This window comes from Eptesicus fuscus, chromosome 20 (genome assembly GCF_027574615.1).
Source record: "Eptesicus fuscus isolate TK198812 chromosome 20, DD_ASM_mEF_20220401, whole genome shotgun sequence".
NCBI lineage: Eukaryota > Metazoa > Chordata > Mammalia > Chiroptera > Vespertilionidae > Eptesicus > Eptesicus fuscus.
This window is the reverse complement of record NC_072492.1, coordinates 17,510,648-17,527,803: the sequence shown is the minus strand read 5'-3', so window position 1 is coordinate 17,527,803 and position 17,156 is coordinate 17,510,648. Positions and strand designations below refer to the sequence as shown.

Sequence of the window (17,156 nt, the reverse complement as noted above, 5' to 3'; positions counted from 1 at the left end):
CAGCGTCCTAGCAGGGCTGCCTGGTAGGGAGGGTGCCTGGGCAGGAATGGGAGGGGACTGCTTACTCTATTCCCTTTTGTACTCATTGCATTCCAAGTATTGCCCTGTTAAAACGAAAGAAGACGATCCCGCATTGCCCTGGAGGACAGGATAAGAAGAGAGTTAGCATGGGGTAAGATGTGAGTAACTATTAAGGATATTTCAAGTGTTAGACTTGTCTACCAGTGGGACAGGTAATCCGCTCCCAGGCCCTGGGAGGATTCAAGCAGAGGCTGCTGACCGAGGTAGAGAGGAGATTCTCTCTTCGGTAGGACTGTGTGACTTGGGGTTCCCTTTAGCCCTAGGAGCCCACATCATATGTTTTTATAGAATCACCCACCGAACCTGGGCCCTTGATTATTTCCTTGGGAGACCCTTTGCCTCGCCCTGTCATCCTCCTGGGGTCATCTCCACTTGGCCATATCTGCCCTCCCTTCTCCCTGGTCATTTCCCACTTGGCCATAATCTGCCCTGTATTTTCTGAGCACCTACTTTAAAAAAAAAAAATGTTTGTATTGATTTTAGAGAGAGAGGAAGGGAGAGGGAGAGAAACATCAATGAGAAAGATTGGCTGCTCTTGCATGCCTCCTACCAGGGTCCGAGCCCACAACCTGGGCATGTGCCCTGAGCAGGAATCGAACCAGTGCATGGGACGATGCTCAGCCAACGGAGCCACACCATCCAGGGCTAAGCATCTACTTTTTATGGTTCTGGACGCTGGACTTTTTATGAACAGGGCTTGCCCCTTTCCCCTTTGTACACACACACAGTCAGCGAGAGAGACACACAACTCCTCTATTTCAAGGCCATCTGTGCAACAACCTTGAGAGATGTACAAGTCTGAGTGGGGAGTCAGGTGGGGCCAATCAAGGAGGAGAGCATGGAGGAGGCAGCCTCAGAGAGGAGGCAGTGGTCTGCCTGGGCACTGGTCAGGAAGGGCATTCTAGGTAAAGGTGTAAGTTCTGGGGAAACCTCTGGAGGTTTAAGGAAAGGAGGATGGTCCGGTGTGGCTTGGGGACTGGGCTCCTTGGAAGAGGTGGGAGGTGTAGCTGGGAGTGGGCTAGGGCTCCCCGCTTCTGGACTCGCCCACCGCTGCCGAAGAAGAGAACAGCTGGTGCTTGACTCCTGTACTTCCCTGTGTACTAGTCCTCACTGCCACCCTGGAGTGGGTGCTATAATTACCCTCATTTACAGACGAGGGAACTGAGGCCCACAGAGGTTGAATGACTTGCCTAGGGTCACACAGCTGGCAAGAGGCAGAGAGAGGATTCAAACCCAGAATCCAGGGGAGATTTTTGGTTTCGTTTTTGTTTGTTTGTTTTACTATACAAACAGTGTCATGTACTGGCTTATACTCAACGTTGGCTTCACGTAGTTGAACTCTACTGAACGGTTTTTGGAATGACTTCTACTACCACAGAGGAAGAGAAGGCAGAGGGAGGAGCCCAGCTATCAGGAAGTGGGTGAATCTGATTCCATCTGCGGCTGCAGCCAACTCCGCCTGCCCCTGGCACTGGCCCATGGAGGTCCGTTCTCGTTGGCTCCAGAAACTCTTAAAAGTGGGGCTTGAGCTGCCAAGAAAGTTGAGAGGCAAAGAGGAGGGAGGGAGAAGGGGCTTCAAGCCCAGGACAAGGCCCAAAGGCGAGACTGTACCTGGTCCTTTCAGGGGATGGCAAGCAGCAGAGGTGGTTGTCAACAATGCGATCAGTTGAGTCATAGGCAAGAGCCCCACTGCCCTTGCTTGGGCTGGTGTGGCTTCCTGCTGGGCCCAGGGTGAGCAATGTTTTAGAAAGAGTAATCTGATGTCAGCGGTAGAAAGGCCTTGAAGAATGGCCCTGTCACTTCCTGCTTACAACCCTTCAGTGCCTTCCCTTTGTCCTGTTGTAATACTGTCTGGGCCCTACCTGACATGACCACTTGACCCCTGCCTACCTCTGTGGCCTCGTCACCCATCCCTCCAAGGAGAACGTGAGCCCTGCAAGCTTTGCCAGTTTTGTAACAAAACGTTTGCTCGTTGTGCGTTCTAGTGCCTAGAACTGTGCCTGGCACACAGTGGATGCTCAGTAAATATTGGCTGAATGAATGAATACGCGCCACCCACACTGGACTCACTTCCCTTGGCCTCACACCGTCCTGTCTGCCCCCCAACCCCCACGGGGTTGGCTAACCCCTGATCGTTTTGAGGTGTGTTTTAATGTCGCCTCCTTCCATCCCCCCCCCCTCTTTGCTCCACCTGCCTGTCTTGTGCTCCCAGAGCTCACTCTACTTTCCCAATCATAGCACTTACCCACTTCTTTTTTTAACTTCTTTATTTTCCCTGATTACATCACTGACAATTCTAACTTTGCAGAACTGCATAATACAGAAAGTGAAAGTCTGAAGTTCCATCCTACAAAGAAAACTTCCGTTAAGAACTGGTTCTGTTTTATGTGTCTCCTTTTTTTTTTCCACGTGAGGTATTTATATAGCTAGATATACATAGATAGACGTGTAGACATTATGTGTGTGTATGTAAAGTGAGATTGCATTTCATACTCTTGGTACTGTTACGCAATTTGTTCTTATTTTACTTAACAAGTGGACATCTTTGCATGTCAGTAGTTAAAGATACACCTCCTTTTTCTTTATGATTATATGCACTATTTTATGAATGTAATTCACCTAACCAATCCCCTTCTGATAGACATTTGGGCTGTTTCCGGTCTTTTACACGTGTAAACACCAGTGCAGTGAACATCTTTGTCCATAACCTTTGCGACTTTGTAGAAATGTTTTTGTAGAAAATCCCTTAAAGTGGAGTTGCTGAGTCAGAGGGTGTGAACATTTAAAATCACAGGAGGTCTTTCCATATATTCTTTCTGAAGGAGTTGTACCTCAGTGCAATCCTTGTGAGGTTGTACGCCTCCCCCGGCACGGCCTTGGGCTCACAATGTCAGTCTGTCCCTGAGACCGACAGCCCCATGGAGGTAGACGGAGTGTCCTGTTTGTGGCTGTGTTCTGAATGCTAGCACAGGGCCTGGTGCACAGTAGGCAATGAATAAATACTTGTTGACGGAGTGGGTAAGGGAATGAGGGGATGGAGAGAAGGCCATGGGGTTGAGGTAGCTTTGAGAGTATGGGCTTGCCCAGCGGTTGAGCATCGACCTATGGACCAGGTGGGTCACAGTTCAATTCCCAGTCAGGGCACATGCCCGGGTTGCGGGCTCAATCCCCAGTGTGGGGCATGCGGGAGGCAGCCGATCAATGATTCTCTCTCGTCATTGATGTTTCTATCTCTCTCTCTCCCTCTCCCTTCCTCTCTGAAATCAATAAAAATCTATTTTTTTAAAAAGAGACGAGAGTGTGGGCTTGGTGAGTGCCCATGGGGGAGTCCACACCCCTCACTCCCCAAGGTGTAGTTCTAGCCACTTCTCCAAGTCCATCACCTGCCCCTTTTCTCTTCCGTCAGCTGAGCGTCCTGGTGCTCCTTACAAAACTCTTTCCTTTCTGGTCTTCCTCCCTTTGCCTGGAAACCCTCCCCCTTTTCAAGATGCTGCTCAGAAGCCACTCTCCTTCCTCTCAGGCAGCGTTAGTGCCTTTGACCGGTGGCCACGGTGTGGATTAGTGCGGACACTGCCTTGTTTGTCCATGTCTCCTCACCCCCTAAGGTTGAGGGCACTCTAATGGCGAGGGTCGTGTCTCCCCCATGGGCACTCCCAGGTCTGTGTGTTTGTAATGCCCGGCCTTCTCTCTGGGCACGAATGGACGAAGGTGTGAACAGCTAGGACAGGCAAGCACAGGAGTCAGAATGGAATATTACTGTGGTTGTGCAGGTGTGAGGCGCTGCAAACCTTGGTTTGGGCGGTGGCTTTGGAAAAGGGAAAGAAGGAGGGCCCTGGCCAGCGTGGCTCGGTTGGTTGTGCTTCGTCCCGTGCACTGAAAGGTTGCCAGTTCGATTCCAGTCAGGGCACATGTCCGGGTTTTGGCCTGATCCCTGGTAGGGAGCATGCAGGAGGCAGCCGATCGATGTTTCGCTCTCACATTGATGTTTCTCTCTCTCCAAAAATCAATAAAGTATCTTTTAAAAATGAAAAGAAAAGAGGGAAGAACCAAAGGGGCCGGATAAAAGGGATGTGGGGGCCTGAGGGAAGGAAGATGGTGGCCCGGCCAACAGAAGTGGAGAAGCCAGAAGGGGAAGCTGGTGGAGGGAGGGGGAGGGGCCGATCGGTGTGGCTCTGTGGAGTTGAGGGGCGTGGACGGGACTTCCGAGTGAGGAGAGCCAGCGGAACGGCACAGGTGCCACATTCAGAGCTGAGCAAGCTGCTGGAGGTGCCAGTGGCAAAGGACTAGCAATGGCCTAGAAATGAAAAGGGCTGAGTTCCTGAGGGCAGAGCAGAAGCCTGAGCCCTGGGTCCTGAGTGGGTGGCCACACGGATAGGAGGCAGGAGGAAGAGGGATTTACCTGCCCGAGTGGTCAGAGGTAGCCCCAGCGCAGTCATGGAAGCTGAGGGACTTGAGAATGTCCTGGCTGCAGAGGGGTAGAGAGGGAGGCCTCTGATTTTGGAAAAAATGCCATTTAGGGGCCTTTGGAGCGGGCTGCTTCTCTGGAGTGGAGGATCAGGAGCCGGGCTGAAGTAGGTGGAGCGTGGTGGACCCAGGGGGGAAGCTCAGGTCCAGGGCTGGCTCTGGGCATTTGCAGGGGAGCGGGAGGGAGCATCCCTGGGACATGTGAGTCACTTCCCCTCCATAGGGTGGGGGGAGTGGGGGGACAGACTGAGGGCATCTGAGTGGAGTCTGTGTGCCCGGTGGAGCTGGAAGGGCATTCTAGTTACTCACTGGAATTTCCCGCCGACAGGGATGGGGTGGCGTAGAAATGCCATGGCTCTTCGGGAGCAGTTTCGGAGGGGTCTCAGGGTTCGGGGAAGAAGTGGATATCGGTCTCATCCTGCTGAAGAGGGACATGGGAATGGAGATGAGGATACTCTAGGACAGCGGTTGCCAGCCGGTGGGTGGTCCGTGGACCACGGGTGGTCCGTGAGGTCCGAAAGGTTGGCGACCGCTGCTCTCCGAGACTTCTCAGGGCACGGCCTGCTCCCTTGGGTGAGGGAAGGGACACAGGAGGGCCCCTGGGCTTTTAGGCCCTTCCCCCAGGCCACCTGCCTGTCTGACCATCGGTGCAGCCCCTGCCCTGCACTTGGAGCCTGTAGGATGGGAGTCAGACTCTGTGGCACAGAGCCCTGGTTTGGCACACACGTGTCCTGGGGAATGCCAGGCCTGGTTGTTCCCAGGCTCTGGGAATAGCCTCATCCACCCAAACCAAATGAGGAATTGTGGCTGAAAGGGCCCTTCAGATGTGCCTGGCTATTTATAACCAGCTCGGGCAGGGCCTGGGGAAAACCAGTGAGTGAGAGAGAGGGCGGGGCATGGGGCGGGTGTGCCTCTGTGGAACCCTGTGAGCCCTGAGGGCCCAGAGAGCTACCCCCAATCCCTTGCATTTCAGCTTTGGTGACAGGGAGGAGCCTGTCACTGCTGAGGACAGGTTCTCTGCTCTAATAGAATGGCAGGAGCCCCCTTACCCCCCCCCATCCCCCCCCCCCCCCCCGAGCTTAGAGCATCCACAGATCTTGGGGGAGAAGATGGAATAAGAAATCATGCCCATTCTTTTCTTTTTCCCCTCCTCTCTCCTCCTCAATCCTCCACCCAGCTTGGAGGCTCAGCCCAGGGCCCTGTGTTCAGCTGAGGTGCCCACTGGAGAGGAGAGGTGAGGATACCAGGTGGGCCAAGGATGGTACACGTTTCCCCCTCCTTTGGAATGCATTTCCATGTGAGGTCCAAAGGGTTTGACTCTTCCCCCTGTGGCCACACAGTAGTTGCCACCTGACGGGGATGTGACATGTGCATAAGGAGGCTGGTGGTAGGCACAAATGTGAAGTTGATGGATAGCTCAGACACTGTATCATTCAGAGCCACAGTGGCTGGTCCTGGCAACCGTGTACTGGGAGAGAGAATTGTGAGCTGGAAGCATCAGGAAGATTACAGGGGAATCCCTGGCTGGAGATATGCTTGAGGGGCTGGTGGGAGATGGGGGCAGGACGGGGGGCTTGAATGGGGTTGGAGCTTCGGAGCTCACCACCCAGAATCTTGAGTTTTCAGTTGATCTACCTAGCTGGTGGCACCTATTATACAGGCTTATAAAGATAAGTGGTGGGCTGGTAGGGTGTGAAGCTGAATTTGTTTCCAGTGAGGAAAGGGGACAGAAGGAATATTCAGGGAATCCCTGTCCCCCTCCCCCTCCCAACCTTCTCTCAAAGAAACAACCAGATGCAAGAAGGCCTTGTCTGTGGGCCTACTTTAATGCACAGATATGCATTTCATTTAGACCACACCATGGTTTACTTTTTAAAATTAGTTTACTTTTTTAAAATATTTTTTTATTGATTTCAGAGAGGAAGGAGAGGGAGAGAAAGAGAAACATCAATGATGAGAGAGAATCATTGATCGGCTGCCTCCTGCACGCCCCCTACTGGGGGTCAAGCCTGCAACCTGGGCATGTGTCCTTGACTGGAATCGAACCCGGGACCCTTCAGTCCCCAGGCCAACGCTCTATCCACTGAGTCAAACCGGCTAGGGCTTAAATTGGTTTACTTTCAATATTATTTTGTCTTGGTTTCAGGCGTACAGCCTAGTGGTTAGACAACCGTATACTTTACAAAGTATTTCCCCGATATTTCCAGTACCCACCCGGCACCACTCATAGTTACCAGAATATTATTGACTGCACTGTGGTTTTTATAAATGCAATTTACCTGTCGTCATTTTAAAATCAAGAGGTGTCACCTAAGAATCCAGGTTCCCAGCTTCTCTTTAACAATCCAAGATGGGGCAGCCCTCAGCTGGACCGGAGCTGAGTGGCGGTTTCTTCAGTTCACCTGGCCCCCACCCGGCTCATTTTGCTGATTGATCTTATCTACACTATTGCGGGTGCTCTTATCTGCACCATCATGGGTGCTGGAGTTTGCAACCTTTGCCCTAGGTGTTGTGTTGTGAAAGAGTTTTTTTCGGGTCCTGCCCAAAACTCCTCCCCCATGAGAGTGGGTGGATGTACCACCTCTGAGTCCAGGCTAGGGAACCGGAATGTGCCCTTTACCCTCCGGATGGATTCAGCTTTTGTAACTGTTGAAGCAGCCAAGGGAAGCGGGGGTGGGGGGGGGGGGGGAGAGACAGGCTTGGCCATAGTCCCTGCCCTGGATCACCCTCTCCTGTGGTGCGGGTTCTATTGGGCCGAGGCCCCTGCCCCCCCCCCCCCCCTTTTTTTCCCCTTTCTTTTCAGAGGAAGAGAAAAGGGAGAGAGAGATAGAAACATCAATGATTGAGAACCACTGGTCGGCTGCCTCCTGCACGCCCCCTACTGGAGGTCGAGCCCGCAAATTGGGCATGTGCCCTTGACCAGAGTCGAACCCGGGGGACCCTTTCAGTCCGCAGGCCGACGCTCTATCCACTGAGCCCAAACGGCTGGGGCCCAAGGCCCCTCTTGAGGGAAGAGCCCCAAGAGGTGGAACGCTAATCTCAGCAGCATCTGTGAGTAGATGTGGCACCTCCCACCGCCCAGGTGGCCCCTGCTGCAGACCCGGCTGGTACTTAAGTTTCCTTTGGTTGCGGCGGCCGGCGAGGCAGGTCAGGCCTTCTTTGCACAAAGCCTCGTTCCCCCAGCCCGAGGTGGGCTGGAAACTGGTTTCTCACCGGCCTCCGCCTCACCTCCGCAAAGGTGGCAGGGCCTGAGGCGGAGGTGAGAAGGCACTCGGGCTTATGGGGATCCAAGGTGACACTGAAGTGGGCCCGGGAGGTCCGCGAGGCTGTGCGGGCAGCTGCGCCCGCGCTCCTCCCCCCGCCGCTCCCGCCCGCCCGGCCGGGCCCGGAGAGGGGCTGTAAATAAAGCCTGTCTCTGGGAAGCCGACCTCCCCTTGCGCCCGGCCCGTCTGCGGCCTCCTCGCCCCTCCTCCGCGCTCCAGAAGCCTCCGCCAGCCGGCGGGCCCGGTGACCACAGAGGGAACGGCTCCACCTCGCAAGTCAAGTTGTGCATTTCCTGTGTATTCACAGCAAACGCGGACCTCGGAGCCCAGAAAGGGCGGGATCGCCGGGGCCGGCGGCGGCGGCGGCGGCGGGGCGCCGGGACCGACCTCGCGAGCGGCGGCCGGGGAGCGCGGGGCCCCGCCTGCGCCCGGCCCGCGCGCACAGCAGGAAGGGCCCGGCGGCCGCGCAGGGGCGCCTCCCGCTCCGCCCGCGCGCCTTCCTGCACTGACAGCCCTGACACCGCGGCGGCGGGGAGCGCTGCCGGGAGGCGGCCGAGGCCCACGGGGCCGCCCCAGCGGACCCGGTTCCCCTTTCTCAGGGCGGGACGCGCGCGAGGCGGGCCCGCAGCCCCGCGCGCTGGAGGGCCGGGAAGCGGCTGCAGGAAAAGGTTCATAATGGAGCCTTTCATCGGGAGCCGGTGGCCAGGTGCCAGGGCTGACTCCGGGGAGGCCAGCATGCTGGTTTAGGCCTGCCCTGCACGCTCGTCCCCTCCCTGCGCGCCTGCCTCCCTCCGGGGCGGCGGCGGCGACGGCTGCTGCTGCTGCTGCTGGTGCTACTGCTGCGTGGACCCTGCTTCCTGTTTGCCCTCCGCGGCTCCGGCTGCCATGGAAGAGGAAGAGGAGGCAATAGGCCTTTTGGACAAGGTTCTGGAGGATGAAGATGTGTTTCTCCTGGAGGAATGCGAGCTGGGAACCCCGACCAGCCCTGGCTCAGGGTCCCCCTTCTTGATGGCTGTGAAGGTGGGAATGTGACACGCCCTGGATGCTTGCTGAGGGAGGGGGCAGGGCGAGCAGCTCTCCACCGCCGGAGCTGCGTGCGGGCAGAAATGGCTGATGGGTGCACAGACCTCGCTCTGCTGGAGAGGGACTGGCGCATGCCTGCGAGGGGACGAGAGGGGCTGTGCGCTCGGCAGCTGCTCCTGGGGGAGAGGCGCAGGGCCTGCCTCCTCCCATGGACCAGTTGTCCTCAGGGGGAGTGGCCGCTGGCTCTACCCGGCCAGCTGTGCTTGGGGCTTTCACTGGCGGTGACATGAGTCACCTGGCGGGCATGGCAGTGGTGTGAGCCTGCTTGCCCCAGAGGAGCTGGCTGACTTGAAACCGGGAGGCCTTAATTCATGGTTTCCATGGCAACAGTGGGATAAGTGCACTTAGGAAGTTCAGGCCAAGGGGGCCATTCTCTTTCTAGCAAGGGGACTTGGTGAGTCTGGGCTTCGGCAAGAGAGCATTTGGAGGGAGGGAGGGAGAGCACCAGAGGTCACTGAGCTTCCTTGAAGGAAGAGGATTGGAGTTGCTGAAGAGGGGGAAGGTGACAGCTGGCTCTGAGGCAGAAGCCAGGTGGGTAGGCACTTTTCCTAAGGCGGGCAAACGCGGGAAGCATCTGCTGGACCCCAGCCCACCCACTCGGGCTGTGGGCACTCTTGGCAGCAATGCCCCTGTCCTGTCAGAGAAGTTGCCCTAAAGCTAGAGCAGGAGGGGCGTGGCTGCATCAGTCCCCTTCTCTGCACCTCCTCCTCAGGGCAGGGCTCCCTCTAGAATCCACACCTGTGTTGCCTGAGGCATGGCTTCCTTTCTTTCCCCTAAGCCCACTCCTAAGGGCTCTAACCTCAGCCTTTTGCTCACCTCCTCGCTGTTCTGTGGCCAGAAAGGAGGCCAGTTAGAAAGTATGGCAGCGTTTTCTTAGACTGCAAGCCAGGCTGCCTGAAAAGAGAGCACCCATCTGTGGGGCACCCCCGAGGGCATGGTGCACAGGGCACTGCTGTGGGCAGGCGGCTGTCTGGAGCCTCTCTGGACCTCTCGTCCCTCCTGTAAGATGGGATCACGGCCCTGCCCCACCCACGCTACAGTGTGCTTCCCGGAGGAGCTAATGGAGGTAAAAATAGACTGCGGCCCAAGGTAGATGGCTGAAGTGTGGAGCTCGGGTGGAGCGTGGCTGCAGGCCTGCGAGCAGAGCAGTGAGGAGCTGTAATGGGTGGTGGCTGATGCCCCACCCCGGCTCTCTTCTGGAGCTAGCGCCGAGCCGTGGAGGTAAGTCATGTTCCTCGTTGGGCCCATGAAAGCCTCTGTACTTAGGGTCTGACCAGCCTCCCCCCGCAGAAGCAGGATGGGAAAAGTGTGATTATGAACCAAGAACATAGCGTGCGGGGTTCCTAATGGACCCTCTCTGAGAAACCCTTCCCAACACAGGTGGGATCTGCTGATACGCTGCCGTATGGGTCCACCCTTACTCTGGACTCCGGCTTCTACCTGAGTCTCGGCCATATTTCATTCTGCTTGGCACTTGAGGCATCTGCCTGCTCTGTCCTATTCTCGAGGGCAAGGGCCACCTGTGTTCATTGTGGAATGCTGTGCAGTGCTGGTGCTTGGCTGGTGCCCAGTGAATGTGTGGAATGAGCGAGGCTCGATGGGGCTTGCAGAGGGTGTACCCTGTGCCTGGCCTTGTTCCATCTCAGAGGAGTTCTAAAGAGACAGCACATGGATGCCAAGAGGTGCTGGGCACACCTCACACTCAAAACGCCGCGCCTCCCGATCCCTGTGAGTCTTCCCCTCTACCTTGCTGCCTCGGTGTTCCGGACTTGTCTCCAGCGTGGGGGAGGGGGCCTTTCAGGAGTATTGGGGGTTTCCAGGCCTCTTGTCTCATCCTGAACACCTCCAGGATGCCTTCCTCCTGCCCAGGCCAGGCTGTCATTGGAGGGAGAAGACAAGCAGGGTGGCTGGAGATCGATGGTGAGAAAGCTCATTGATTCATTCAACAAACACTGTCGGGTTGTGTTCTCTTCGAAGCACTTCCTGGCCGGGGGGGAGGAGATGAGATGAACTCAGAGAGTTCACAGTTCAGGGTGAGGGGGCAAGTGTACAGATTATAGCAATATAATGAGAAAGTCGTCAGGGCCAATGAGGAGGGTTCTGATAAAAGGGGACTAAATTCAGAGGAGGAGAGATCACGTCTCGTTGAGTCAGGGTTGGACTGGGTGCACGTGTGTGGTCCGGGGGCATTTCTGGAGCGTGTGCTCCTGCCCAGGGCTGTGGACCGTCTTGGCACGCTCTTGCAAGATAGACTCTTTTCAGCCGCTGGTAGGAATCCAAGACAGTTCTCTCTTTTCTATTACTTTGCTTCAGGAGTACTTACCTTAAATAGTGGTCATGTTCCTTGAGCATATGCCCCGATGCCAAGCCTATAAATCAATCCTGTTTTCAGTGTAATTTCCAAGATACTTCATCTTCTTAGGGGACAGATGTGAAGATGGCAGTGATTTTTCTCCAGAGCTTGGTGGTGGGGGGTTCAGGGAGGGGGGCTGCTGTGTCTTTCAGCCCACCCTTCCCTTTGAAGAGTTAATGATCTATAAACGAATAATAATGTGAATACTGATGGCAACATCACCTCCCAGCTGTAAAGTGCCGCATACTTTCCGAAAGTCTTTGATACAATTCTATTTAAAGGTACGGAGGGCGATATAAATGCTGCCATTGAAAGGGAACTCATTTGCCAGGAATAAGAATCCTTTTATAATGCGGATTAACCCCTCAGGTGTTACTCGGTGCCAATTTTTAATGGATTGTCTGAAGTGCGTAGATCTCTGTGTCATCTGCCCAGGTCTCTTCTCCCTCACGGGCAGTGATTGGCCGCACCTGTGGCTCCCACGTGGATGTTTCCTGAAAGTGGGGGGGGGGGGGCACATATATGATGATTTTAGGTGGCGCCTGGATATGTATTTTGCACTTTGAATAGTTAGGTAGATATTTTAACGTATGTTAGGGAGAATATAATTTGTGCATCTTTCCTGTGATTTCACATGTCATACATGGGATAAGGCTGTGCTTTTAAGAAGTCAGTTGTAAAGAACAATGTTAGGTAAATAGTAGTGCAGGGGGGGTGTGAGTAGGACACAGCTGCAAAGGTGGGATACGAACAACTGACGTTTGGAAACATTGCTGGATCCCAGGGGGCCTGTCCAAAGCGTCAGACACCTGGGACCCCAGAATTCGGGGATCCTCCCTTAGGAGAGTGGACTTTGTGGGTTTCGTCTGTCCCCCAGCAGTTGCCCCTGTCCTCTCTGCTCGTTATTCTGCTGAGGACTTTGCTGGCAGACACCTCCCCGGTATCTAGCTCTGAGGAGAGGAGAGGGAGTGGGGGGTGTCCCTGCCTTGTCTCAACCCAGAGAAGGGCTGGCCGGCCCGAGGCTGATGCTTGGCTTGGACACAGCTCCTAAGCGCAGTGGCACCTGCTCTGAGCAGACCCCACTGGGTGCTCGTGGCAAACTAGCGTGGTCCCTGAGCGGAATTCTGCGGGTGTGGAGCCGCTTGGCCTGAGGTTCTGACTCACAGGCAGCTCTGCCTCTTCAGTCCTCCTTGTTGTTGTCTCGGAGGAGATCACAGCTCCTAGACAGATAGGCTTCGCTTGGCCTAGAACAGTGGTCGGCAAACTCATTAGTCAGCAGAGCCAAATATCAGCAGTACAACGATTGAAATTTCTTTTGAGAGCCGAAAACCGACTTCTGCGCATGGGCCACCAAGTTTCAATCGCACTGTACGTGCGCACCTGCACGTGGTATTTTGTGGAAGAGCCACACTCAAGGGGCCAAAGAGCCGCATGTGGCTCGCGAGCCGCAGTTTGCCGACCTCTGGCCTAGAACTAAACCTTCGGGGGCTTTTGTTAGTCCCTGCTGCAGTAGACTAGGCCAGAGTTGGCCACGCTTTGCTTGAAGATACTGTCCCTGCCAGAGTGACTGACCTTTTAGATTAGGGGCCCTCAGGCCCACAGACGGTGGGACTGCAGATTGTGTAAAATGCTGGGCATGAAGGAGCCCACCGTGGCCGCGTTTCACAAGCTCCCCGTGGGGAGGAAGTGGGGATGGTGTCACTGAGAAGGCAGCTTTCCTGTGCTGGGGGGACCTGAACTCTTTAGAGAACTCGCCCTGGAGATGCTGGGCACGTGGGCACCCCTGGAGGGCTTTTTGGGACAGAAATTGTCTCCCTCACTTGTATTCCCAGTACCTGGCACCTAGTGAGGTGTGAATGAGTTAATGTTGAGCCCTGACATTTTATGAGATAAGAACAGCCCCAAAAGGGCCCTGGATGGGTAGCTTAGTTGGTTAGAGGGTCACCCTGATAAACCAAGGTTGCGGGTTCGATTCCCAGTCAGGGCACAGGCAAAAATCAAGCAATGAGTCCTGGCTGGGTGGCTCAGTTGACTGAAGCATCGTCCCATGCACCAAAGAAAGGTTGCACTTGGGTTTCCAGTTGGGGCTCATGCCTGGGTGGAGGTTCAATTCCTGCTTGGGGAACCTGCAGAGGGCGGGAGGTGGGAGCAGCCTATCGATGTTTCTCTCTCTCTCAAAATCAGTAAAAACATATCCTCAGGTGAGGATTAAAAAAATATGTATCAACCAGTGAATGCATAAGTAAGTGGAACAACAAATCGATATTTCTCTCTCCCTCCTTTCCTCTCAAATCAATCGATTTTTTAAAAATTAAATAAAAAAAAAAAGAATAGCCCCACAAGGATTAAAGAGACAATTGTGAATGTCCAGATAATTTTAAACCAGGAACATGGGTCTGAGGAAAGCAAAGGAAAGATGAAATAAGTTTTTGGTGATAACTGGATTTAATTTCACATCGCCTCCACCCTCATGCCAGCCCACACTTCAGAATGAATGTGACCCAGAGTGGGGACTCTCAGGGGTGACTCCTTACTCCCTTTTGGGGAGCCCTTTCAAGATTGGACTCTGAGGTGGGAGTCTCTTAAGGAGGGGTCTTGCTGAAGGGGCTGTCACAGGGGTCTGGCTCATGCCAGGGTGGGTGAAGGCTTGCGGGGGCCGTGAATCACCAGGTCTTCGCACTGGTCCCACTTCAGCCAGCTCTACTGTTCAGCTCAGTGTTCCCTGAGTGACTCTCAGACAAACCCTTGGTTGGCAGGAGATAGAAGGGGAATGGGGTGCAGCAGGCGAGTGCTGGCCCCCTACGTGGAGGGAGAGCTCCCATGTGTCAGGCTGGGGAGGCAGCAGGCTGGGGCCCTGCTCCGAGCTCTGATCTTGCTCCTTGGAGGGTGTGCTGCCCACCTGCCAGGTGGACAGCTCCGAGCCGCTGGCCGTTTCCACTCTGTGACTCGGGAGAATAATGATAGCACCTTCCAGGTTGTGGGACTTCAGAGTTAATCCATGGAAAGCACTTAGTGCCTGGTACTTGGGAAGGCATCGATAAGTAACCACTGTCCTTCCCTAAAGCGTGCCCGTGGCGTCCACACTAGTTTCCTAATGTCACTGCAACAAATGACCACACAGTTAGTGGCTCAAAACAACACATTTGTTCACTTACGCACGTCGACAAGGGCCAGCTGGCCTGCACGCCTTCTGGAGGTGCTGGCGGAGAGAATCCGTGTCCGTCTGTGCCTTTTCCAGCGTCGAGAGGCCTCCTGCATTCCCTGGCTCGTGGAATGTCTTCGGAGCCAGCAGTGTGGCATCTTCCGGTCTTCCGTCGGTCTGTCCCTCCCTCCCTGCCCTCTCCTTCTGTGCTCATTGTTTCTCTGACGCTCTGGCCCGCCTCTCACAGGACTCTTGGGATACATAAGGGTCCACCAATAGTCCAGGATAACGCATCTAAAAATCCTTAACTTAATCATGTCTGCCAAGCCCCTTTTGCCATATGAGACCGCCTAGCCACCGGTTTGGGGGATTGGGGTGTGGACCTCTTTGGCACGGCATTGTTCTTCTACCACGGGGTCAGATGCCATTCCAGAGACGGGGTGGGGGTGGGGCAGCAGCCTCCAGCTCAGGTCTGCTCACGGGCCCAGGACCCAGGCTCACCTGGGGAAAGGGCCGGCCAGCATGTGAGCACACCAGGGCAGGGAAGGCAGCTGGGTTCCGGGAAGCCTTGCTTCTCAGGACTTGGGAAATTTCCCATAACTTCGCACAGCTCTCCCGGACGATGCTCAGGGCGTGCTCTTGAGGCCCCGAGAGGGATCTGCTTGAGATTCCAGGTGAGCATCTGATGCTTGAGGACGAGTGAGGACATTATCCGAGCAGTGGAATAGCACGGAATTCACTGTCCCAGGCCTGGGGTCAAATTCCATCCCGGCCACTTCTTGGCTCTGTGACCCTGGATGAGCCCCTTCCCTCTTTTAAGTCTTATTTATTTCTGTGTGTGTGATGAGAAAATATAGTACCCACCCCAAGGAGGCATTTGAAGGCCAGATGAGAGAGTGGAAAGAACTTACGAGCCTTCCTAAGTGTTAGGTGCCCGCACGGTAGGGGTGTCACGTGGCCCTGGGCTCCAGGGAGTGCACAGGAGTGACGCAGGTGCTCCAGAGCCCTACGAAGCCAACGGGCAGGTCATGAACCAGGGCACCCGTCAGGTTCGGGGGTCAATGCCGCAGACGCCATACAAGAGACGCTGCAGGCCAGAGAGACTGCAGCTGTGCCTTCGAGGGGAGGTGGGGTTCAGACAAGAGAAGAGCCGGGGTAGGAGAAGGCATCGAGCGAGGCAGCAGGGATGACGCGCTCAGACGCTGGACACCTCTGGCCTGTTGGGAAGACAGATCCGATGGCTGTGGGGAGATGGAAGGGTAGGGAGAGGCTCTGGGAGCCACTGAGGGTGTTTAAGTAAATAAACTGGGGCCCCTATTACAATTTACATGTTCCTGGTTTTTGTTTTTCTTTTTAACGTCTTTTTCTCCCAGTAGATGATAAGCCGCATGAGAGTAGGGACTACTGTGTGTGTGCTTCCTGTTCTATCTATGGGGTCTGGGGGGCATTCAGTAAATATTTGTTGAGTGGATGAATAACTGGATGAATAACTTAACTCAGCGGTCTGCAAACTGCGGCTCGCGAGCCACATGCAGCTCTTTGGCCCCTTGAGTGTGGCTCTTCCACAAAATACCACGGCCTGGGCGAGTCTATTTTGAAGAAGTGGCGTTAGAAGAAGTTTACGTTTAAAAAATTTGGCTCTCAAAAGAAATTTCAGTCGTTGTCCTGTTGGTATTTGGCTCTGTTGACTAATGAGTTTGCCGACCACTGACTTAACTGAATCCCCAGGTAATTGCATTTTGCTGTATTGACTTAAATCCTTGACAAACATCAGGTGGAAGGTGGCTTTCTCAGAAGATGGGTCTGGTGCTGGTGTGTGGAGCGGAGGGAGAGGCAGGGGTCAGCTAGAAGAGTCGGCCTGCAGAGTGGGGTGCTGAGGGCCTAGACCACGGCAGAGAGGAGGAGTGAAAACGAAGGGAAGAGTCTTGGTAAGAGATTAGCAAGATGGGCATTCAAAGCTAAATGAGGCACGATCTCCACCATGGGGGAGAGGTGGAGTGGGGAGGACGCCAGTGCCGAACAGAATGAGGCCGTCAGGAAATGGTAGGAGGGGTGACCCGTAGCTAGTTACCGCCTTTCTTTTCTTTATTGTTATTATTATAAATTTTTTAATCCTCACCCAGTGATTTGCTTTCAATGATAGAGGGAGGGAGGAAGGGAGAGAGAAATAGAGAAACAGTGATGGTTTGCCGCTCATACCCATCCTACCAAGGGGGTGTAGGGGGATGATGGGAGACGATGCTCCGACAACTGAGCCACCCAGCCAGGGCCACAGCTGGCATCTTTTGTTGCGAATTTGAACCCCTGGGGACAGGAGGATAAAGTCAGAGGTGCAGCTAAAAGGCCACACAGCTGGGGTTCCCATGGCCACTTTCATCCCATTCTTTCTCCCCCTCCTCTCAGTTTATAGATCACTTCCTCTGGGAGCCTCCCCACGCCCTTTCTGAGCCCTTCCATGTGGCATGCCCTGCCTCAGCCATGATTCCGATTTCCCTTCTTAACTGCGTCCTCCCCTCCCCCCATTGAACTGCCCCCACACACGTGAGGCCAGGTCCTTTGTTATCTTGTTCACTATTATGAGGTTGAATAGGTGGATGAATGGATGGATGGGTATCAAATAAGGAAATGTGGAAAAAAGGATGAGAGAGAAGCAAAGCAAGAAGCTCGAGCAGGAGCCCTAGCCAGTTTGGCTCAGTGGAAAGAGCATCGGCCTGCGGACCAAAGGGTCCCGGGTTCGATTCCAGTCAAGGGCACGTACCTTGGTTGCAGG

The 17,156-nt window shown here is 54.7% G+C and overlaps 1 protein-coding gene across 3 annotated transcripts in view; it reads left to right on the top strand.

The window, feature by feature from the left end:
* Positions 1-17,156, top strand: part of ABR (ABR activator of RhoGEF and GTPase) — a 190,207-nt gene that overhangs the window by 95,029 nt on the left and 78,022 nt on the right. Inside the window, exon 1 of one of the 3 annotated variants that reach the window (XM_054709004.1) lies at positions 8,448-8,828. The exons of the other annotated variants lie outside the window; for them this stretch is intronic. Within the exon in view, the coding sequence (XP_054564979.1) occupies positions 8,694-8,828 (135 nt within the window). The 5' untranslated portion in view covers positions 8,448-8,693. Of the gene's footprint in view, positions 1-8,447; positions 8,829-17,156 lie in introns of those variants that run through there. 3 annotated transcript variants of the gene reach the window in all.